The sequence below is a fragment of the Chionomys nivalis genome, chromosome 21 (assembly GCF_950005125.1).
Source record: "Chionomys nivalis chromosome 21, mChiNiv1.1, whole genome shotgun sequence".
NCBI lineage: Eukaryota > Metazoa > Chordata > Mammalia > Rodentia > Cricetidae > Chionomys > Chionomys nivalis.
In genome coordinates this window covers 31,017,398-31,042,112 of record NC_080106.1, presented here as the reverse complement: position 1 = coordinate 31,042,112, position 24,715 = coordinate 31,017,398, and the positions used below count along the sequence as shown (strand labels likewise).

General features: G+C 53.5%; 1 protein-coding gene across 1 annotated transcript; it reads left to right on the top strand.

The window, feature by feature from the left end:
• Positions 1 to 2,171: 2,171 nt before the first annotated feature.
• Mmp15 (matrix metallopeptidase 15) lies at positions 2,172 to 24,009 on the top strand. Its single transcript, XM_057754206.1, has 10 exons — positions 2,172 to 2,933; positions 14,853 to 15,001; positions 15,773 to 15,898; positions 17,421 to 17,728; positions 18,049 to 18,210; positions 18,970 to 19,223; positions 19,618 to 19,756; positions 20,824 to 20,974; positions 21,129 to 21,244; positions 22,324 to 24,009. The coding sequence occupies exons 1-10, from the start codon at positions 2,784 to 2,786 to the stop codon at positions 22,737 to 22,739; spliced, it is 1,971 nt and encodes a 656-aa protein (XP_057610189.1). The 5' UTR covers positions 2,172 to 2,783; the 3' UTR covers positions 22,740 to 24,009.
• The last annotated feature ends 706 nt before the right edge of the window (positions 24,010 to 24,715 follow it).

The window sequence follows — 24,715 nt, the reverse complement described above, 5'->3', positions numbered from 1 at the left end:
CCTACTGAGGCCAGAAAAGGGGCCAGGTCCCCCTCAGAGCTGGAGTCACAGGCAGTTCTGACCTATCTGGTGTAGGCACTGGGAACCTAACGTATCTTTGGAGAGGTAGGCAAATGTTCTTAACCACTGAGTCATCTCTCCTGCCCATTCTGGCCCTTCTGAGCGGCCTCCAAGCACTAAAAAGCCAGCAACCTATTCTCCCATGACCCTCTCATCAGAGGGGTTACTAACAGCAAAGCTATTGGGAGTGTAGCTTCACAGCCACGTACTTCTAAAACTGGTAGGAAAAATCAGGTAATAAACGCAAGCAGAACAGCAGAGTTGGTCAGGTTTCCCTCAGCTTCAGCCTCACCTTTGTGAGGACGCTGCTTGAGGAACCCCTATAACTGGGTAGTCAGGGCATTGTTATCCAGACCCAGTCCTAGCTCACAGCACCTTCAGTGAGGAAGAGAAACGGCTTATTCAACTGTTGGCTGGATCTGAGTCCCCCCCCCTTACAAAAAAAAAAGGTAAACCTAAATAGGAGATAGATCTTCCAAATTCCAGTAAAGTAGACTGGGCAGCAACCCAGAGACCTGGCTTCGAATCCAGAGTTTTCTGTAGAATTTCTCACGTAAAAAGCCATTTCCTTGAGCCAGAAGTTCCCACCATAACAACCGACAATGGAAGAAAACACCATACCTGATTGACCACAGTCTCTCAAACCTTGCCTGCATACCTGAGATTTTATTTATCACTAGGTAACCCCATAAACTCAGTTTAAAAAATGGTCAGGAATAAATTTTGCAAACAATTGCAGTATCCCTGACTTAAATGGGATGCTGTCTGCTGAACACTGGGTTTTTCTCAAAATCGAATTCCAAGTTAGAGAATTCGGAAGCCAGTTTGCCATGTGAGGGACCCCACAGAGAAGTCCATCAGTGGAAGGAAAGGGGAAACACTACCTCTACCTTTCCTCCAAACTCCAATTTCCTTCCCATGAGACGTTAGGCCAGGCACCGGCATGTTTTGTCTTCCTTCACCCAGTGGGTGGGTTTGAACCGGCTATTTCTAAGGTCCTTTGCCAGGGAGATGGGAGAGGCAGAGGCACCCAGAGAGCCTATTCTAGGAAAGACCTGCCCTCGGGTAAGGAAAGATCGCATTTGTCTGGAGGGAGGTGGTGGACGTTCGCTGCCCACGGCCCTGATCTCTGTGGTCCTCAAGTGACATCCCAGTTGCTCCAGTTCACTACACTAGGGCTGACCATGAGCTGCACGATGTTGTCATGGACCTTGAGCCCCCTTAGCATTCATGCCGGAGTAAAAGTTAAAGTCTAGCTCAAACTTCACCAGAAGGTTTGCTCTTCTACCCAGCGTTCTAGTGAACCTCATCCACACACTGACTTTCACATAATAGAGACCAAGTAGAGCCGGGAAACAAAATGTGCAACGTATGAACCCTAACCCTCATCCCACCGTGGAGACTCAGAAAGAACTAGTAATTTGTTCATACTCACAGCAGCAAGGGAATGGGGATGCTGATTCCTTGTAAGCCTGAACTCTCAGTTACGCCCTAACCCAAGACTTGGCGACTTAGAAAATTTACTAAAGAGCCTAAGACACTCTGGGCTTGTGTGTGCGTGTGTGTTCGCACGTGCATCACAGTGACATGGGTTCTATAGGTCCACCAAGCGGGTCCTGGGGATCGAACTCTTGTTGCCACGTTTGACAAACTTGGTGGTGGCCAGAGCCTTTACCCACTAAGCCATTTTACCTATCCCTCCAACTTCTTTGTTTTGGAGTTTTATTGTTATCTCTTAAAGTTTAAAACAGGACTTTAGGTTCTTACTCCAGTCCTGTTCTGGGCCTACCTCTATCTGAATGTCCTTATGCCTTCCTCCAAGCGGCTTGAAGAATCTACGTGCATCCCTCGAAGGGAGACCACGCCTTCCTTGCGCCCTGACTCAGAATGGAGTCAAGTTATGGGGATCACCCCTGCTCACCAGAAGCAGAGATGGGAGCAAAGCAGGCTAGGGGAGGTTTGCTGCCATCAGGAAAGATGAGAAGGGTCACCCACTTGCTGGGCAACACAGCCCGCACCTGCTACTGAGAAGCCTCGGGTTAGGAACTGCCCCCAGCCTCCGCCTAGGTTTGCGCACAGGGAGCGCACTGGCCCTTTAAGAGCGGCGGCTCCCGCCGCGCACTGGGAGTAGGGCTGCGGAGCCAAACTCGCGGGGGACGCGGGGCGCTGGCTAGCCGGCTGGCGGGCTCGTCGCTCCCTCTGGCCGGTTCCCTACGTACCTCGGGGGACTGCTTAGAGATCCAGGCCGCGTTGGGCGCGGAGGCCAGAGGAGTCACCGGCGGGAGGCGCGCGCTCTGGGCAGCGCCGGGGCCCTGGGCATGGACACAGAGAGGAGGGCGCACAGGGGGCGCCGCGGGACCGGGCGGCCGGAGCGCTGAGCCAGACAAAGGCTCTGGAGTTGTGCTTGCTCCCGGGGGCCGGGGCCAGTGCGCACCGCGCCAAGCCTGCGAGACTGCGGCGTGCAGCTCGGCCGGTCCCCCTCTTCTGCGGGCGGGTCTCCCGCGTGCCCCGACCTGCCCTGCCTGCTTCTCCTCGGGTTTGGGAATTTGCAGAAGGGACCTGAGCGACTCCTGCACGCACTGGGAGCCGGAGATCCGCCGCGCGCCCGTGGCGCCGGGAGCCAGGGAGTGTCGCAAGTTTCCCAGCCTCGTGCAAGGACCTGGCGCTGGCCAGAGAGCCAGCCCGGCGTGGAGCGCTCAGGACCCGGCTGGCGGGCGACGAGCATGGGCAGCGACCGGAGCGCGTCTAGACGGCCAGGCTGCACTGGCAGCTGCCTCGGCGATCGAGCTTGGCTGCTCCCGCTGCTTCTGGTGCTTCTGGATTGCCTGGGCCGCGGTACAACGTCTGAAGACGCCGAAGTATACGCCGCTGAGGTAAGAACCTGGAGGGACGTGGTGCGAACCACGCCTGCAACGGGAGCCTGCAGGTGGGGGAGACGCACCCCGCCTTGGGGGTGAGGACTGATCCCGACTGGAGAGCTTGGGCAGAAAGCGGAGCTGGCAGGCTGCCACTCCCTGGCTGGAGCTCTGCAGCGCGCCTCTTCCTAAAGCCCTGTGCGCACAGGGCTGACAACTGCTAGGCATCCTGAAGCCGCTCGGGGCACTGAACCGCCCGAGCTGGAGTCCCTACAGCCGCTTCCGCAGCCCCCAGCCCTCGCCTCTAGTCTTTGCTCGCACCGATTCCTCGAGAGCCAAATCCGCGCACTGTGGGCTTTGCAAGTGGGGAGGGGCGTTGCTGCGGGTGGAAAGAGCCCGCAGCTCGCACTTTGACTGACACTCCCTTGGGTGACATCGTGCGTTTCCCGGTGGGCCAGGATGGGGTTGGGGGATGGGTAAGAACCACCCAGGCAAATGACCGGATTGCAGAAGTGCTTCGGCGACTTTCTTGCGATGAAGCGTTCCCACGCCAGGGTGGGGTCTGAGGAACAGACCCTATCTCCCGAAACACTTTTCCCACCAGTGCCCCTATGCCCAGGCCTGGTTGTGGAACAGGGTAGACTCCACGCCTCTTCTTTGGAAGCCGGACTGACGTCCATATGCTGGCGGCTCTCTGGATTGGTCCGGCGGCGGCGAGTGACCACACGCGGTCCGTCTCCCCGCAGAGTCCCAACCAGTACCTCCCGCTCCAGCGTATCCCTCCAGCGCTAGCTCGGTCACCCCAGGATGTCATCGAACTTTTAAAGATCATTCTTTCCAGCCCTGGGAGAAAGGGAGACTAGGTGTGGAGTCTGGAGAGAGGACAAGAGCCTGGGACTGCATCCTTGTAGGCTTGGGGTCTTGGTGCCCTTGGGCTTCCTGTAGCGACGGCCTAAAGGAGTGCTGTTTGTGTTTGCAGACAGTTCAGTCTGCCATTCCAGCCCTGGAGGCTTCCCCCACTTTTCTGGCCTGCCTGAGAGACTTTTCCAATGGAAGTCTAACCCCTCCCCATCCTGCTTTAATAAAAACCTGCAAAGACCAGTTCTGCCTCACAGCCTTCTTCCCCTATCAGGTCAGAGAGTTTCAGGGAGCCTGGCCCAACCCGATTCACAAGGTCTAGGGGGCAGAGGCTTACAGTGGGCTCCTGCGTGAAGGAATTGTGTTTGCCTGTATCCAAGGTACTGCCGCGGAGCAGATGCCAAAGAATTTCAAGTCACAGATTCGCCTTGGAGAGTTTGTGGCCTACTCAGACCAAGCTGGAATTTGATGATTGTGCATTGTGAATGGGCCTCCCGGATGGCCAGGATCTGGGTGCTGGGACCGAGGTTTGCGGGACTTCATGCCATGCAGTTCTCCCATCCGATCTCCCCCACCCGAGGAAGCCCCGCTAAGTGTGCCCACAGTCCTCCACCTCCACAGAAGAGGGTCCTGGTGATCCTGGCTAGGATTATTGACTCAAGATACAATTTGGGCTTTGGCTGGAAGGGACGCTGAAGTGTTGCATGTTGGGATCCACAGTGGATGGAAGGCTGCAGATAGATGTCTTAACCCCTAGAGTTGGCTTTGAAGTACAGGCTGCTCTGGGAGACCCCCTCAGGACCGGCCATAATTGGGCTCAAAGAGTTTTTTGGTCTGCCTACATAGTGTCCACATACCACTTCCTTTGAGAAGGTTCTAGCTCTCACCTAAGGGAGTCCCCAGCTCCAGATCGCTGGCCACCTTATGGCTCTGAGTACCCTGGTCACTGAGCCAAGGCCAACATCCCCCATCCCCCCTCCCGCACTCTCCCAGGTAGCAGCCACAGGAATTCATTAAACTAAGGAACCAGAAAATGCCCTGTGCTGGGAGCTGCCACATACCTGCAGCTAGCTCCCAGTAGCCTTCTTTCCTTGGAAAAGCTCCTCCTTATCTTCTCTGCCCTAGCTGTCCCATCTTGTCCCAGCTCTAGATCCCCACCTGGATGAGTTGCCAGCTTTGCCGTTAGGATCCCGTCCTGCTCTGTGGCTACAATACCTGGCAACTGAGTACCTACGCTCCTTACTAGAGAAACTCTTCCTCCTGCTCTTTCTCGAAGGTTAGCACCCTCAGCCTGTCCCATGGAAATGACTCAGGCTGTCAGAGTTCCCAGGTGTGGTTCCACGGACGCCAAAACTGGGCATTCCCACCTTCCCTGAAGAGTGCCACAAGTCTTCCTGCCCGCATCTGACCACAGGGGAAGGTGTGCAAAAGGAGGCTGGAGTCAACTTCCCTCTCTCTTGTTTTGTTTTTGTTGTTGTTGTTGTAGTTTTTGGTTTCTTAAGGCAAGGTTTCTCTGTGCAGACCAAACTGGCCTCAAATTCAGAGAACCACTTGCCTCTGCCTCCCTAGTACTGCAATTAAAGTCACTTACCGCCACCACCAGGCCTTAGAATTCTCCTTTTGATCTTCAGGTCTGACTGGAGTCACTGTCTGTGAGGTTATCTCCTCTTATATACCAATGATGGTCCCTCTAGGTCCCCCTTCCCATATTAACTATGGGCAGAAACTGTCGAGGCCCCATGTCTTCCTTAAAGAGGAAGGTGTTCATGTTAGGCTCATAGTGTGGATGACTAGGAGACGGTCGCTCCCGGTTCTCAAGCTGGGAGAACGGGTGTGATGAACTTGGATGTGGACCATCTTTAGCCCTTAGCATGTTGCTGTGTTTATGATGTCCTTGGGCCCACCTGTCAATGACCTTCTTGTGTGTCTTCACTGGAATAGCATATGTCTGGCCTGCCACCATAACCCCTGGACACACACACTTTCCATTGCCCCACCCCAAGGAGGAAGGAGACCTCTAAAAGACACTCGTGAATGTGGACAGGAAACCTCACAGAAACATGCCCATACCCTCACCCCTAAAATTTTTCTTCAGAATTCCAGTAACTCGCCACTCAGATCACTCCTCCCAGCTCAGAATGGCATGCTGTAGGCATGGAAAGCCCCGTCCTACCTCCTGTTTGGTTCTGGCTGTCCCTTTGTGCCCCTTTTGTGGCTGGATGCAGACGGTTCTTGCCATTGTTTCCCTGAGGGTGGCCATGATAATTACTGTTCCCTAGACTCCTAGGTCAAAGGTGGCATCCTCAGTATCACCCCAAAGCTTAGGTGGATGCTGACGCAGGAAAAGAACCCCTTGGCCAGTTTTACTTGAGTACAATGTTCTATGAGTCAACAGAAACAAAGAGGGGTTGGGGACACTCAGCTTGGACACTTCTTCATTGCAAAGAGGATCCTGGGAAATCCACAGATAAATGTGAGGCCCTGAGACCCTAAGCATAGCTGAGCATCCCCACATCTGAGCACAATGGCGCATCCTACTGGAAAAACCCCTTTGGAGGGCTTGAGAATTAGGGCTCTTGAGGACATGTGTTCTGAGAATACCTGGAGACTAACAGTTACAGGGCTAGACCCTCTGAGGGAAGTAATAGGTTGTATAGCCCCAGGAAACCTCACAGAAACATGCCCATACCCTCACCCCTAAAATTTTTCTTTAGAACTTTCCCAGGGGTCTGCCCTGGGAAAGAAGGGGTATCTCCCGCTGAATCCCATCATCTCAAAGGGGCAGGAGGAAATCAAGGGAAGATCTGACTTGATCTCTGCTGTCAGGAGAGGGTGGGATAGACAGATGAGGAGCCAGGTCACAGCCATCAGCCAGCTCTGGGTGTCCCATGTTCCACAGCCACCGATGACTGAACCCCCAAAGCTGTGCAGCCTGGAGCAACTCTCTAACAAGTCTAGATGACCCCTAGACTTGGGTACACCTTGGAGAAGTGAGGACACCAAGCTCCATGTCTAGTGCTTTACAACATCACAACCTTTGGTAAAATTAATAGCTGAGAAGCAAGTGGCATTGGGTGTTGGCAAGTTATTGAATCTGTCTGAACTTTAGTTTTCCTGCCTGTAAAATGGGAAGCAGATACTCCCATAGTATCTGCTTGATGGAATTATAGGGAAATTTATTCTTTCCCCATAATTTATTGTTTATAGGCAACACTGTAAATGCTGTATGCACAGCCTGCCCAAGAGGTTCAGGGATTATTTCAGTACCTTCATCAGACTAATTCTGTCCAGGAACATTCTAGAAGCAGTTTTGTATTTCATGTTTCATTTAACTCTTTATGTGTGGAGGAGGAAATTAATACCTTCAGGTGAGAGAAACTTCAGGTTACACAGCCAGGCACTGAAGAACTGAGGTTTCAACCCAGAACCTTCTCTTTTAGAGCCTCAGGTTGGGTTAAAGGTCAAATCCCAAGGTGGAACCCTGTGAGTTTCCACTTTCTGCTATCAGAACTTGCTGAGACTGACCCAGATGGGAAGTCTCAGGGATTCTGCCAAAGCTGCCCGGTTCCCTCTCCACTCCCATCCGCACCCTGCCCTGGGCAGACCTATCTAGGAGCCATCCCTTGCAATGGAAGGTCCAGGTGATACTCAAGGTCTGGTCTCTGGCCAACCTCTAACACTCCTGGCAAACAAAGGCCCCTTCCGCCCCACCCCTCCCTGCCCACAGGCCAAAGGACCCGTTTGTTTTTCCTTCAGGTTAAGGCTTGTGGGGGCGGGTTGGGCGGCTGCCTCCTTCCTGCTTCCCTGGCTTGGAAGTCCCCCAGAGTTATCACCTACAACTTTCTTTAAGAGCCAAAGTGCAGTGGGGGCCTGGTGGTACTGACCTGAAGTCTCAGCTCTTTGGAAAGCTGAAGCAGGAGGATTCCAAGTTTAAGGGCTGCCTGGGCTATAGAGTCAATCCAGGACCAGCCTTGGCAACTTAAGGAAATCCTGTTTCAAAATAAAAAGTAAAAAAAAACCGCCAGAGGTAGAGTACTTGCCTAGCATGTTCTAGGCGTGCAGTCAATTAATCTCAAGTGCTGGGGGCAGGGAGCCTCAAGGGCCAGGAAAGACAAGATGAAGTCTCAGTGAGTGGATAAGTGTGCAAACGCAGAACACCCAGAGTCCAGTTCCCAGCATCCACATCAGGCTGCTCACAACTGCCTCTAAGGCCTCTGGCCTCCAAAACCACCTGAACTCATGTTCACATGCACAGGAACACATATGTGTGTGTGTACATTTTTTTTTTTAAAGACTCATGGTGGCCCAGGTATGATGGTACATGTTTGTAGCCCCAGGATTTGGGAGGCTGAAACAGAGGGATCTCAATTCATAGTGAGAAATACTTTAGGCTCCCTTAATGCACATGTCCTATTACTATTTAAGTGGACCATGGAAGTATCAATTAACAAGAATTGGATAGTCTAGTCAGTCCCTTGTTTGTTTATGAGGTCTCTTAAAGGACCCTCAAAGTCAGCACAGGACCCCCCCAAGACCAAGTTCTCAGCACAAGGATTTGTTTGCCCCAGAGGGATAAAGGGTAGGGAATAAGAGACAGAGACAGGAGATGGAGGGTGAAGGAGAAGGAAGAAGGGGGGTGGTATTTGCTCCAGAGCGACAAAGGGATGCTTCTGGATAGAGGAGACAGATGCACCTACGTTAGGATTTGTTGGCTAATTTTGATTGGGCACGTTTGATTGGGGCTTTCGATTGCTGGACTTAAACATTTTACTAGCTGGACCTTTGCAGTCAGCCTCAGGAGGAGGAAGTGGCCAAATAAGGGACTGGGCCTCGGTGGTCAGCTTTAGGAATGCAATCTAGTGAGTTAGCAAGATAGAGGGGCTGGGGGAGAAGGCCAAAAAGGCAAAACCTGTCAGGTGACTTGTTTGCCATGATCGGGCCTGGGAGAGCCCTTCAACTCTCTGTGTAGGCCTGACTAGCCTAGAATTTACACTGTCGTCCAGGCTGGTCTTGAACTCGGCCTCCCAGGTGCCAGGAGTAAAGGCATGTACCATCATGGCCTGCTAGTTCTCTGTTTCTTTGCTGGCCTGGTGTCTAGTCATTCAAGCTCCTAGCCCTGTTCTGCATGACCCCATTTTGCAGAGGCAGGAACTGAGGTTCAGAGTTATGTTAGCCTTAGTCAGGCTCTCACAGGCCTTTAGTATGGACAAGCAACCAGATCCTGAGCAGAGATGTCACCACAAGGCAAAGGCTAGTTTCTCCTCAGCCTTGAGGGAGCTTCCTAAGGCTCCTTGCTAGCACAAATGGAATGAGCTGCCTAGGGCAGCTCTGAGTTCTCTGTCTGCAGGGGTGCCTGCTGGATCAATCTGCGGCCCTGCCTCAAGGAGGTGGTTGAACTTTTGGTGGCTTTGGAAAGCACCTCCACCATCCCACCACTCCCAATGAGCTAGTAGAGAGTGCGCCCTAGCCTTTGCGAGGTCTCCATCCCGGACCTCATTACTCAGTGCCTGTTCCTTCTGGTATGACAGAGACAGACAGAGCCCTGGTTTGTTCCCAAGAATCCTCAGAGGCGGAGTGTGGAAGAGAGGGAACCTCACCAGATCTGGGAAGGTCTGAGGGCTGAACCATCTTTGATGGTCCTGACAAGCTTCCCTTTGTACCTGGCCGGGCAGAAACAGCCTGGGACTGCTCAGATTACAGAGGGGGCTGAGCTGAGAGTCAAAGCAGAACCCTTGAGATTGCCTTTATCACCTGGGGCCTGATAAGGGCCCTGGGGAGGGAGGGGCTGCCGAGCTCCTGGTCTATCTGCTGGTGTAAACCCCAGGAGCAGGCTATGGTGACAGCAACGACTCTGGCCCCAGCCCCCTCTCCAATAGCTGTTCTAGGCACAGCGTGGACCTGGAATCTGGGGGCTCCCTATCAGACAAGCCCTCCCTCCCTGCAGGCTTGCGCCCCTCCATATTGCTTCAACAGGCTTGGGGGAGGGCGAGTGGCTCAGTGCCCAGACCCAGCTAGAGATGTTGGGTGTGAAGAGGATCAGGTGCCCCGCCCCAGAGCTGTGCTGATCCTGAGAAGGGCCAGAGCTCAGCATACTAGGCTGAGGGACTGGGAACACCACTACAGAAGCCTCCTGTGCCCATCACATATCAGCTTTGTCATTTTGAGCAGGCGACTCACAGGGCACAATGAGGATAGATATTTATCTTCCAGGAGTGGTCGTGAGCATTAAATGGCCCACAGCAGGTTCGTCGAACTCTCCTGAGGATCAGGAATTCCCCTTATGACTGGTCCCTTGTCTTCTTGTCTGAGATCAAGTCACTCACCTGCCACATCAGTAAATACTTAGAGGATGGAGGCTGAAGATCAAAACAATGACAAGGACAGCTGTGACAGTGGGTTTCCAACCTCCCTTAGTGCTCAGGGACACCCCACAAACACACTCCGGTCTAAAGATGGGAGAGGCCTCCTCTGGCCCAGAATTGGCGAGCCTTCATGGAAAGGGTAACAAGCCCTGGGTTAGCGTCCTTCCTTTGCTATACCCAGTACTGACTTCTGTGCCTCAGTTTCCCCATCAGAGAAGCACAGCTTCACCTGCTTGGTTCACCTATGAAACTCTAGGTGACAAAGAAGATTAGGAGGCACCATGTACAGGGGACAGACACCATCAATAAGAACAGTGAGAGCCAGCCGGGCGGTGGTGGCACACACCTTTAATCCCAGCACTCGGGAGGCAGAGGCAGGCGGATCTCTGTGAGTTCGAGACCAGCCTGGTCTACAGAGCTAGATCCAGGACAGGCTCCAAAGCCACAGAGAAACCCTGCCTCGAAAAAAAAAAAAAAGAACAGTGAGAGCCATCTCTCACTTTGGGACCTTGGGCACTGTTTCTACCATTTGTCTGAAAGTGGCAAGTCACCTTAGCTATTCGAGGCTCAGTGGCCTGAGCTGCCTGTCACTCTAAGGCGGGGGTGGCTGCTGTCTTCCCACCTGTGTGGCTAGAATTTGTCATAGTCACTACTGTGCCGGCGTGAAGGTGCACTTACTCCCTCCACTACGGAGGACACAGCCCCATGGCAGTGACTGCTGCCACTTGGCAGTTTTGTGGACACTTGGTGTTCAGCCACCCTGAGCATGCATTTGCCAGAGGCAGGCCGGCCATCAGCTTCACCTCCTAATGGGAGGCTGCAGCTCTGCCCACCAGGCCCTGTCCAGGGGTGTCATCCGTTACCTTTACCCCAGCAGTGGCTGCTGCGAGGCACAGCTGATAAAGCACAGCTGATAAAGAGATGGGAACTCTGCTGCCAGGGCACTTAAAGGCATTTAACTACGTGAAGGAGGGTCACCAGGCTCCCTTGGGACCTGCCTGGCAGCTCCTGAGCTGGCTCTGGGATGAAGCAGGTCTTCTGCCAGACCTCTGCAGATCTCTGGAGCTCTTTGCTGCCGGCAGGCCGGCTGCCCTCCCCTCCATGCTCAGGGCCCCTCCTGAGCCTCTGTTCCTCTTATAGGCTCTGCAGACAGCCTAATCAGCCCCTCTGTGGCTCTGATTGCCTGCACTGGAGATATTTTTATCTTATGCAAATAGGTGTTATGAAGGTGCCCTCACCTGTTAGCAGCCACCCCCGCCACACAATAAACACACACACACACACACACCAGCCCTGTGTCTTTGCCATTAACCTGGTGGCCTTGCCCTTTGGATCTGTCCATGAGGCTCAGGAGAGCTGTGGAAAAGGGAAGTGGAGCTGCCTTAGAAGCTTTGAGGGCAGTGTCAGTGTCTGGGAAGAGCTGAGCCATTGCTGCGGCCTTACTACCATGTGGCTCAGAATCCTGAAGAGAGTTAGTGGGGACACCATGGGTTTGCTCCCTCTTCTCCCAACTGCCCTGTGCCCTGAGCCTGCTGGTACCAGGCCAGTCTCACCAGGAGCCTGGACTCCTCAGCCCTGTTGGCAGAAAAAAAGATTGCCGGCCAGAGCCCCTGGTCTCTTCATCCACAACACCACAGGGCACTTGACTGCTCCATCCTTGCCGAACCCCACAGATGAAACAGACTCCCATCCGGTCCCTTTTTATTGAGCGTACACTTGGCCCTGCTCTGTCTACACAGAGCTGGCACTTGTTTCTCAGCTCCGGGTTTCTGCTCACTGCTCTGCCACCCTCCAAGGCCCTGGGGCCTCTGAGTGGAGCTGCACAGCCACAAAGGCTGGGACTTTGCTCAGCAGCTCTCTGTCCATCCAACCTGGGCACCACTGCCTTGGGCCGAGTGAGCCAGTATGTGGGTGTCAGCCTAAAGCATCTACTATGTCCAGCTACTCTGTCTTGCCTTGGGGTCCCTCAGCATATAGCTTTCCCCTTCTAGAACAAGGTAAAAAGTGGGTCTTCCATGTGACCAAGTACATGTGGGAAGGACAAGGAAGATGTCTGTCTCCTTCCTTCTCCCTAGGTCCCATCCCTTCACCACCTTGAGGGCATGAGGCAGGCTGATCTTTCCTAGCATTTCTCAGAATCCTTCATCAGAGTTGTAACTTCAGGCTTCCAGTTCATTCATGGACTTGAAGCCCTCCTCTCCAAGTACACAGTCTCCTGGGAGCCTATAAGCTCAAGATGGCCATGTCTCCCACAGCCTCCAGCTGGCATGCTATCTGGCACGGTCAGAGAGCACAGGAACATTGGGGGAGTGGGTGACGGGTGGATAGATGGTCAGATGGATGGATGCGTAGATGGGATTTGCCTGGTTAGTTCCAGAAGGCAACCAAACACACACATTGTGCACTGAGTGCTTTCCCTGGGTCTGTGCCCCTCAAATCTTACCATAGTTTATGTCAACTTAATACAAGCTATCGTTATCTGAAAGGAGGGAACCTCAATTGAGAAGACACCTCCATAAGATGTGCCTTAGGGTATTTTCTTAATTAGTAATTGATGGGGAGGGGCCAACCCACTGTGGGTGGTGCCGTCCTTTCTGTAAGAAAGCAAGCTGAGCAAGGGAAGAAGCCAGTAAGAAGTACCTTCCATGGCCTCTGCATCAGGTCCTGCCTCCGGGTTCCTACCCTGTTTGAGTTCCTGTCCTGACTTCCTTCAGGGACGAACTGGAAGCCAAGTAAACCCTTCCTTCCCCAAGTCGCTTAGGTCGTGATGCTTCATCTCAGCCATAGTCAGTCTCTGAATCAGCCCATAACAGCACATCGGGCTTCATTTTGCAGATGAAGAAACAGATCCAACCCAGACAGGAGGAGCCAGAGATGTAGATCTGTTAGGAGAATGGTTGCCTAGCATGCGCGAAGCCCTGAGTTTGCGCCCGCCCCCAGCACTGCCTGGAACCGGGCACCGGTAGTGCATACCTGTGATCCAGGGAAATGGAGGCAGGAAGACATGGAGTTCAGGGTTATCCTTGGTTACAGAGCCTGACTAGAGACTCTGTTTCAAAATAAACAAAACAGTTCACAGCCGAGCAGGGAAAAGGTTCACGACTGGGAAAATCATAGGCATGAGGGCTAAACCTACCGCTGCTATGTTAAACAGTCGCGCTGCTGGACTGCCTTCTAAATATTTATATTTAAACCCATAGATTTGTGTTGCTCTTAACTTGGGTCAGAGAAGTCTCTTTGCACAGTGGGCAGTGGTCAATGCAGAGACTCAGAACTGGTCAAAGTGCCAAGTGTAAGTAACTGTGGGTGTTCAGCTGTGGCTGAATCATCTCTGTTAACAGATCAGGGATCAGTGGGAGAGCGTGCAGGAAGACTTAGGAGCTGGTGGATGGGGGAAGAGTCGTGAAAAGCTGGCTTTCAGATATGATATGTTTGTTGAAGATCAAGCCAGTCAAAATTCCAACATGAATGGGAATATATCCAAAATGCATTGGATAAATGTAAGAATTTTTCAAAAAATAATTTTTTAAAAAAAAATCACTTTTTCAGTGGTGCCAGGGAAATAGCTCGGCAGTTAAGAGCATGTACTACTCTTGCAGAGGACCCAAGCTCAGTTCCCAGCACCCATGTCAGGTGGTTCCAGCTCCAGGGGATCCGACACCCTCTTCTGGACTTCATGGGCACCAACATATACACACACACACATAACTAAAAATTTTTTAATTGAAACAAGGGTTTGGAGAGATGACTCAGCAGTTAAGGGCATTTGCTGCTGATGCAGAGGACCAGAATTTGGTCCTCAGCACCTGTATCCAGTGGCTAACAGCTGCCTTTAATTACAGTTCCCAGGGATCCAGTGCCATCTTCTGGTATATCCAGGCACCGGTGTACACATGTACAGACACAGACACACATACACATGCACACACACACGCGCACACACACATACACAGCGAGGGAGAGAGAGAGAGAAATAAGAATAAAATCTTGACAAAGAGATTCTGAATACTTGAGTGTTGTTGGCATTTCCTTTGGACCTTCAACCAGCTCCCAAATAAAGACCCGGAGACTTATTATTATTAATGCTCGACCTTAGCTTAGGCTTGTCCCATTGGCTCTTTTAACTTAAATTAACTGTTTCTATTCATCGATGTTTTGCCTTGTTTTTTTCCCCCTTTCATTCTGTATGTCCTCCTTTTCTGCTTCCTCCACATCTGTCTGGGTGGCCCCCCTGCGTCCTGTCCCTTTCTTCCCCAGCCTAAATTCCTCCTCCTCCTTACTCTCCCTGCCCTAAAGTCACATTTATACCTCCTCCCTTGTTAGCCATTCAGCTTTTTATTAGATCAATCAGGTGCTTTAGGTAGGCAAAGTAAAACAGCAACACTTCTTTACATAATTAAACAAATGCAACACATCTTTGCATAGTTTAAAAAAGTATTCTGCAGCACTTGAGGGTCCCCAGCAGTCTTCCTGGAGCAGAAGGGTCCCACCCTGGAGGGGTAGGGAAGTCTGTGCCAGGCAGCAGGCACAATAGGCAGGCAACAAACCAAGCAAGCGCAATGACCCTGAGGCTAGTGGGTTATAGGAGAGAGGCCTGAGGGCTTGGGTTTGGTGGTGCGGTTTATAGGCCCTGGAAGAACTGGGTTTTCCTTTGACTTGAGAGATCTTGGAGGATCCTGAGCAGTGACTGAGGAGACCCTGTTTGGTTTCTTTGCAGAACTGGCTGCGGCTCTACGGCTACCTACCCCAGCCTAGTCGCCACATGTCCACCATGCGCTCTGCCCAGATCCTGGCTTCCGCCCTTGCGGAGATGCAGAATTTCTATGGGATCCCTGTCACGGGTGTGCTTGATGAAGAGACAAAGGCGTGAGTCCCTCCTTGTGACCCCTCCCAGACCCCACAGGCCTCCTGCCCTCCAGCCTGCTCTGAGGAGTCTTTGGTAAATGGAGTTTCCAGGGGAGCATAGCCTGGATAAGGAATGATTCGACCTTCATGCTAATGCTTATTGTTTAGAACAACTGCCTGAAGCCTGTTGTTAGGAAAGATAAGACAGAAACTGGGGAGTTAAGATCATTGACTGCTCATGCGGATGACCCAGATTTGGCTCCCAGCGCCCACATCAGACAGATCTGAGAGGGTCTGGATGTACACGGTGCACATAAATCCATTCAGGCACACATACGTACACATAAAGAGAGATGAAGTAGATATAACCCAGCTTTGGCAGGAAAGGCATAATGTTTGATTAGTGATGTCTGCTACAGGCATGGGAATGGAAAGATTCAGTACAGAAGCCCTGGATGGGACTACCTAGCTAGGCCTTGTTCTGCTCTTAGAAGTGATAGGACCTACAGAGACATTGAGAAGCACAGAGCTTGAGATACCTGGGACCCTCAAGAGCACCCATCCCACGCTTGGGTTATACTCAGAGAGAGCACACCTCCTTAGTCACTGCTGAGCGCTCAACCTTCTTAAAAGGGAATCTCTTTGCCCACTCTTCTGGGAGCCAAATAGAGAGTCTCCCACCCCCAGTACATCCCTGGGGGGGGGGGACTGGGAAGCAAGAGGGAGTTGGAAGGAGGTAGACTGCCTGGAAGAAATGACCCACAGCTGACCCCTCTATATATCTTGGTCCAGGTGGATGAAGCGGCCCCGCTGTGGGGTGCCTGATCAGTTTGGGGTACGCGTGAAAGCCAACCTGCGTCGGAGGAAGCGTTATACCCTGACGGGAAAGACGTGGAACAGTCACCACCTAACCTTCAGGTATGGGTCCAGCTGGGAAGAGAGCTACCCTGTCCCTCTCCGGGAGACTCAGAATGCCTTTCCCAGAAGGGGTCTGGCTAGCTGTGCTGATGGTCCCAGCTCACAGTCTAGGAAGCCTCCCTCCAGGGAAAGCCAGGTCTCTTCCAAGCATCTCCTGCTGGGTCCTTTCCTGGCCCCAGCTAACTGCAGACTAGACTGGCTTGATGTGGCCCTATAGACTTTTGATTCAGTATAGTCAGGAGGTGTGGGGGTGGGGTCAGGTGTTCAGCTTTCATTCAGGCCTCAGATCCTAGAGAGATCCTTTGGTCCACCCAGTCAAATCCCCCTTTGTAGTTGATGGACATCTGTCTGCACCAGCAGCTTAGTCTAAGCCACAGGGAGGATGTGGACTTTGTTCTTCTTCATGTGCAGGCCCTGGGGCCAGTGGTTCTCAATGTGTGGGTCACAGCCCCTTTGGGGATTTCACAAGAGTTGCGGATCAGATATCCTACATAACAGATATTTGCATCTGATTCATAACAGCAGCAAAGTTGGTACAGTTGTGAAGTAGCAATGAAATAATTTTCTGGTTGCGGGTCACCACACCATGAGGAACTGTATTGAAGGGTTACAGAATTAGGACCACTGCCCTACGCTGCTTATCCTTCCTGCGGTGTTTTACTTAATCCTCTCAAGGACCCCAGAAAGGAAGTGTTACTCCCTCCCCTTTTTCTATCTTTCACATGAAGAAACTGAAACTGTCTAGTCAAATGTCCAAGGTCACACAGCTAAAGTAAGGGTCTGCCTGGCCCTGGGTCAGCATTCAGAGTGGCAGAGTGATTGGGCCAGTTTTCCAGATCTCATCTACCCCCATCCCATGGCCACCAAGCACCTGTACTTTTATTTACTTACTATTTTTACTACCTTTTGGTTTGGGATTTGGAGTTGGGGGGTTATTTATTAAGACAAGGTAAAGTTCTTATGTTATACCCAAAATTCCATTAAGCTTGCTGTGTAGCTGAACTTGAACTCCCAGTCCTCCTATCCCCACTTCCCAAGTGATGGGATTGCAGACATGCTCCTACATGGTGGGATTGCAGACATGCACTTACAATGGTGGGATTGCAGACATGCTCCTACATGGTGGGATTGCAGACATGCGCTACCTTTTTTTTTTTTTTTTGGCTTTTTGGCTTTTTGAGACAGGGTCTCAATATGTAACCCTGACTGTCCTGGAACTCACTCTGTAGACCAGACAGGCCTTAAACTCAGACTCACTTGCCCTGTCTCCCATGTGCTGGGATTAAAGGCACACAGCACCACTGCCTCACTTTTTTAATTTAAATCTGTTTATCTTCTACCATGAAAACTCGGGGTCATATTTTAATGAATTACTGGGTGTGAGAAGTTCTAACTCATATCCAAACAAACTCACAGTGAGTAGTGTAACAGCTTCGTGTGCTCTTGGGGAGGTGGCAGCAATGGACAGGATCCCACAGGGCCCCGTCCATTCTGTGACCCCGTCCTCCCTGCCCACCTGCAGCATCCAGAACTACACGGAGAAACTAGGCTGGCACAACTCAATGGAAGCAGTACGCAGGGCTTTCCACGTGTGGGAGCAGGTCACGCCCCTGGTCTTCCAGGAAGTATCCTACGATGACATTCGGCTGCGAAGGCGTGAGGAGGCTGACATCATGGTACTCTTTGCCTCTGGCTTCCATGGCGACAGCTCACCGTTTGATGGCGTGGGTGGCTTTCTGGCCCACGCTTATTTCCCTGGCCCTGGTCTGGGTGGAGACACCCATTTCGACGCAGATGAGCCTTGGACCTTCTCCAGCACTGACCTGCATGGTGAGGACAGCTGGCCAGGGTGGGAACAGGCCAGGCCATGCCCAAGCTAGGCTGCCTCTCTCCAGCCCAGTGGCTTCAGGCTCGGGAGGGGAGACCGTCCCCTATTCACGTCTCTGGAACGTTGCACTTAGTCCCAATCTATTGTCCCACCAAGAGAAGGCGGGAAGAGAAGGATATGTTGGGCCCATTTTTCAGACGGGAAAATTAGAGGCCAGAAGTCGAAGCAGCTCAGCCCCATCCAAAAGAGAAGCAAGAGTAGGGGTCCATGGCAGTCAGAGGCCTAGGATGAACCAGAGTGACCGTACGTACCTCCACTACAGGAATCAGCCTCTTTCTGGTGGCAGTGCACGAGCTGGGCCATGCACTAGGACTGGAGCACTCGAGCAACCCCAATGCCATCATGGCACCTTTCTACCAATGGATGGACACTGACCACTTCCAGCTGCCCGAGGACGACCTTCGGGGCATCCAGCAGCTGTATGGTGAGGCGGCTATAACCTACTAGACCCATTCTATAGACAAGAAAACTGAGGCCCAGTCACTTAGCCAGAGGCCACACTGTGTGGCTCCAGACCGGAGCTGCAAGGGGATGCAGATGGTCCACTCTATCTCCCTCCTATCCTTGGCAGTATTCCTACTAGTTGAAGGGTGTTCCAGGGTCCCCAGGACCCATAGTCTGAATCTGTCCCCGGCACTCTCCAGACTTCCCAGGGGATTTGAGACAGCTGCCTCCCCAGCCCAGACTCCACCCAGCAAATCTACAGTAGCCAGGTCTCCCCAAGGCCAGCTCTTCTGGTCAGTCCCTGTGCCTCCATGTGCACACCGAACCCTCCTCCAGTGGTGCCTGACCCCATCCTCCATCTGAGCTATGATCAGGTAGAGTTCAAGTTGCTACAGCCTGGGCCAGAGCCATGCTCCTGTCTCAGCGGGTGTCTCGCTTCCAAGGGCCCCACTGAGGAGGCCAGCACTATGAGGGGAATGGCCTCAGGGAAAGCAGAGGCAGGTAGCCTCTCACCCATCTGAGAGGTTAAGGATCATGTGGAGGAGGCCGCCCTCACCCCCACACCCCCTTCCACCACCGCGTGCCAAGGATGGTGATGGGGTAGCAGAGGAAGGGGTTTGCTGTGGGTAGACAGGACCTTGTACCCTGGAGGGCATGCACGCAGTACTTTAGCACCGTGTGTAGGAGAACCTGGCATTCAGGTCTGCCCTCTCACTTCTTAATCCTTCCCTCTCTGTAGGCTCCCCAGATGGTAAGCCACAGCCCACCCGGCCTCTCCCCACTGTGAGGCCCCGACGGCCAGGACGGCCAGATCACCAGCCCCCTCGGCCTCCCCAGCCACCACATCCAGGTGGGAAGCCAGAGAGGCCCCCCAAGCCAGGGCCCCCACCCCAGCCCCGAGCCACAGAGAGGCCTGACCAGTATGGCCCCAACATCTGCGATGGCAACTTCGACACAGTGGCCGTGCTTCGTGGAGAGATGTTTGTGTTTAAGGTCTGGTCCCATCCTTCCGGTGCCTCCTCCAGCCAACCCAGAGCCCAGTCCTGCCCCTCCCTCACATTACCTCTTTGAACCCACCAGAGCCTTGCCTAGCTCCTCCCTTGCTAACATCTTCTGGGTCCCTACCAAACCCCAGAACAGGAAGAAACCAGCCCAAGAAAACAAGGGATTTGTCCAGGGTTACACGGCAGTCAGGTGCCTGCTCCTCAGCCCAGAGCTCTCTCCTTGGAGCTGCTTTGGCCCTCCAGGTACTGCCTGGCTCCTCAGGGCCCAGTGGCCTCTCTTGATAGGTTGTCCCTGATCTGGGAAGAGCAGTGTGAGCACAGCTCCCACCCTTAGCCAAAGCATCTTGCAAGTGCTGCCCGTCAATACCCACCCCCTTCCACAGGGCCGTTGGTTCTGGCGAGTCCGGCACAACCGTGTTCTGGACAACTATCCTATGCCGATCGGCCACTTCTGGCGTGGTCTGCCGGGGAACATCAGTGCTGCCTACGAACGCCAGGACGGACACTTTGTCTTTTTCAAAGGTAAGCCAGGATGGTGTGAGGGGCCCAGGCAGCTGTCATGCTCTATTGTGGCTCAGCTGGATCCAGGGAAGGAGAGAGTCCTGCAGCCCCTCAGGGCAGCAAGGTGGGAGTGGAGAGGCAGACAGAGGCTGCGGGATTAGGCAGGCCTGGACCCTGGAGGCCAGAGCTGCCTGGATGAGAGATGTATCTCTGCCATTTTCTGCAGCCTAGGAGCCCCATGTCACTGCCCCACCCCTGTGAAGGGGTCCGCATAAGAACAGACTGTCCTCTTTAAGAACAGCTACCCATGGGAGATGACTCAAGAGACAGCTCAGAGGTTAAGAGCACAAACTGCTCTTCCAGAGGACTCGGGATCAATTCCCAGCACCCACGTGACTGGTCATAACTGTCTAAAGCTCCAGTTCCAGGAGATCCTGCACCCTCACACATGTAGGGAGAACACCAAATTATTATAAATTATTGCCAAGGGATGATGGTGTACACCTTCAATCCCAGTACTTGGGAAGCAGAGGCAATGGATCTCTGTGAGTTTGAGGCCAGCCTGGTCTACAGAGCGAGTTCCAGGAGAGCCAGAGCTGTCCCCAAACCCACTTGGCCAGGATCTCTGCAGTCTGTTTGCAGGAAAAAAAGTTCTTGTGGGGGAGGCAGTACCCCTTGATAGATCAGCTGTATCTCTGACCCCACAGGCAGGAACCCTCTGAATACAGGACTGAACTCCTACTGAAGTGGGGGGTTCCAGGCCAGCCACCAAAGGGCCATTTGAATATCCAGGAGCATAGCTCCCAGGCCTTGCAGAGGTGTCCTGTGGAATGAAGGGCCATGTATAGTGTGTGGATGGACTGGGTGGGAGCAGCTAACTTGTACACAGAGAAGTGAGTATATCACAGGTTTCCATGAGCATAGACACCTCTGTGAATACCATGCTGAGTGTGTGTGGTTCTGTGTATACGTGTGTTGGGATGGGCGGTGATGGTCTGAATGGATTGTGGACCCGGAAAAGCGTGGCTTCTACCATCTCCATCCCCAACCCAGTCCCATCCTTATACAACCCACCGCTCCCCTCCCAGGTAACCGCTACTGGCTTTTCCGGGAAGCCAACCTGGAGCCTGGCTACCCACAGCCACTGAGCAGCTATGGTACAGACATCCCCTATGACCGCATCGACACAGCCATCTGGTGGGAGCCCACAGGCCACACCTTCTTCTTCCAAGCAGACAGGTAAGTGTTTCCTTATGCCCTTTTCCCTGAAGGAGGAGGCTCTAACCAGGCCCCCTCATCCTCAGATCTGCCCAAAGAGAGCCAATGGGGAAAAGGACCAAGGCCCAAGTAGGGCTCCAGGTTTGTAGCCTGAAACTTCTGGTCATTGTCACAGGTACTGGCGCTTCAATGAGGAGACGCAGCATGGAGACCCTGGCTACCCCAAGCCCATCAGTGTCTGGCAGGGCATCCCCAACTCTCCCAAAGGAGCCTTCCTCAGCAATGATGCAGGTACTGGGCCCACCCCTCCCAGAGGACCCCGCACTTGCCCAAGATCCCGTGGCACTGTTATGACGTGGAAGGGGGATCTAGCTGTGCCATGCTGCAGCCTGGGTTCTTCTCCAATGTGACATCCTGCCTTACCTGCTTCGGCCCGGTCCTCTAGCCCCACACCTGGAGAGGCCACTATTTAGGTACCTCCCATGCCTGTGTGTGTCTAGAGCTGGAGCTCAGGAACTCGAAGCCTTAGGGCAGTGGACCTGGTTCAATGTAGAGCAGGGATGGAAGGACCAAAAGGGGTGAAAAATGCCCCCAGAAACAGATTACATAATGCTTTATTAATCTTGAATTTTCTCAACGCTAATGAGAAAGGGACAACAGCAGCAGAGAGACATTGGATAATAGAAAAGTCTTCTGAATTAAATCAACTGAGTAGTGCTTACAGATCTGCACCAGGAGCCTAGTGTCCGTTACTGTAACTGAGTGACAGGGGTTGTGAGGCTGTTAGTTCTCCAGCAGGGCCCCTGTGTGTCTGATTCTTCACTGGGATGCTCATGTTCAGGGCAGACTTGCCAGCTCTACCAGTGCTCGGCCTGATCACCAGACACTGTGCCCGGGCATGTCACTGCAGCTGTTTTGAGCTCACCGTGCTCAGTAAAGCCCAGATGCGCCCCTTGCTTCAAGCCTGGCCCTTCCTGCTGTCCGTGGGATGCAGACAAGATGCCTAAGGCCAGGAGCTAGTCTAGAGCAGCGCTGGGTTTCACCCTGGGCCATGAAGGTCCAGGGGCCAACACGGTCCTGCTGGCTCCTGTAGCTGGGAATAACAGCAGGGTTCTTTGATACCTAGACCCTGGCAGGCTGTGGAGTCCCTTCTTTGCCCTCTTACCCTGGCCAGGAAGCTGGGGACCCAACACTTTCCCCACCCACCCCAGGCCACAGCAGGATAGCAGATTTGAGAAGACAAGCGAATGAGGGAAACATGTTCTGCTTGTTTTCTGCTTTAGTTTTGGTGCTGGGAGACCACTTAGCATGCTCTACAAGTTAGCAACCATCCCCAGCCTGAAGCCAACCTGACCTCTCTGTTCCTATAGCCTACACCTACTTCTACAAGGGCACCAAATACTGGAAATTCAACAATGAGCGCCTGCGGATGGAACCCGGCCACCCCAAATCCATCCTGCGGGACTTCATGGGCTGCCAGGAGCACGTGGAGCCCCGACCGCGATGGCCTGACGTGGCTCGTCCACCCTTCAACCCCAACGGGGGCGCCGAGCCTGAGGCCAATGACGATGGCAAGGAAGAGGATGCGGGTGACAAGGACGAGGGCAGCCGCGTGGTGGTGCAGATGGAGGAGGTGGTTCGGACGGTGAACGTGGTGATGGTGCTGGTCCCCTTGCTGCTGCTGCTCTGCATCCTGGGCCTGGCCTTTGCCCTGGTGCAGATGCAGCGCAAGGGCACACCCCGCATGCTGCTCTACTGCAAGCGCTCACTGCAGGAGTGGGTGTAGTCGCCTGGCCGCCACCCCCGCAGCACCCGGTGCTCAGGTCCGCAGGGGCAGGCGTGTGGCTCTGAGATGCTTCCCGAGCCCAGTGGGGTCCCCTCCTAGCCACACACATCCCCTGCCAGTCCTGCCCCCGCCCTCCTTTATTTATGCCCAGGTGTCTTTTTTTCTTTGGCACCTTCTCTCAGCAATTGTTTCTGCTTTCCTGACTGGGACCAGGTGATGCCTGGAGTTCTCTGGGCTTACCGCTCCAGTCAGGCTTACCTCTGGAAGGTGGCAGAAGGTTGGGAAGCTTCTACAGCTCTGGCTCTCCTCAGCCTGAACCTCTCCTCCCATGACAAGAGTTGTGTTTGCCTTGAAGGAGCCCAGCTAGGGCTCTACCCTCCTGATTTTGCCTTAGGAAGAGCATCTGGCCCAGGGGCCATCCTGATTGCCTTGCGGCTTGGCTCCTTCTTAGCCTACTTCTGAGAAGCCTGAAGCTCTCCCCCATCCTGGCCATCAGCAGCTCCCATACACCCCTGGGCCTGCAGCTCCTTTCCTCTGGGAAGGGCCCTGGACCTGTCTCGCCAAGGACCAAAGGGAGCCTGCCGAGCTCCCCTCTCGATGCTAGGGACTAGCCTCTCCTTCCTTAGGCTGCCCACGTCCTCTTCCAAGTCCCAGGATGCTGGGTACTCCCTTACCCTCTGGCTTCTGCTGTCCTCATCCCCACCCTTGGAGAGATGGTGTTGGCAGGCACACAGGCTAGGGTACTGGAGGTCCCCAGACAGTGCCTGATGGTATGGATGCCCACGATGTCATAGACCAGGCTGTGGGCCTCCTTCCCTCCGGATCTCTCTCCCCACATGACACTACTAGGCACCAGCCAGCAGCTCACCCCCACACAGAGACTGTAGAACCCCCAAAGGAATCCAATGTGGCCTGGGAAGTCTGTCCTAAGGGTGAAAGGAGGCCCCCCTTCCTCTTTTCGTTCCCGAATCAGCAGGAGACTTCTGTGGGAAATGGTACTGTACAGCTGGCTCTGGTCCCCTCTGCTTCCCGAAAGCCTTGAGCAGTGAAGGGCTGCCACCACCCAGATCCTCTGGGCCATCACCTCTCTCCGAGTGGTGGATTCTCATAACCTGGCACTGGAGGCGGAGACTAGGGGCGGGGGAGGGGGGCTCCAGTAGCACTTTCTGGACGTCACTTCTGCGGAACCCCGAGAGCCAGCAAGGGGTGGGGATGGCATCCACCCCCATTGTTTCGTTCTGTAAATAATCTGCACTGATTAAATGGACAGCCGGCAGCGTGGCTGTGTTTGTAAGCTTGGGCTGTAGCATGCAGCAAGGAAGACCTGCTTGACAGGGTCGGGGCCAAGCTGGGATGCCGAAGAAGACCCCACTTCTAGTTTGGTAGGAACTTTGGGATGGAGTTTAGGAGTGGGTGGGTGGGGCACACTGCAGGAGACTGAGGCTGAGAACTGGGTTTATTTGGTATTTGGTGGTGATAAGAGGACAGCCATTTCCCCTATCATGGGGGGGTGGTGGGAGAATGGGGGCGTAGGAGGGTGGAAAGAGCCAGGCAAGGCCACCCAGTCACTACTGGGTTTTAGGCAACTAGGAGGTGTCTTGTTTGGGGATGGGCCTGGAGAGAGCTGGATAATGGGGCCACTTTGCCTCCAAAAGCTTTAAATGTTCAGAGAAAGAAGCATCCTACACCTGCTGCCCTGTCTTTGCATGGGCAGAAAACCCCACCACAGGCCCCAAGGTTTCAGAAACTGGGGTGCAGTGGGCCTGGGTATTATTGGTGAACTGGGGTCCACCTGAAATCCTGTGTCCATGCTTGACCCTAGACCAAGTCAGAGCCCCACTTCATCACCTGGCAGGCTGGGCTGCCACAGCAACACTCCCTCTCCCGACCCTCCAACCCCCACCCCGCCCCACCCCTTCCTCTCTTTGTATAGGAATGGGCTGAAGAGAGTTGGAAGGACTAGCTCTCAAAGCCCA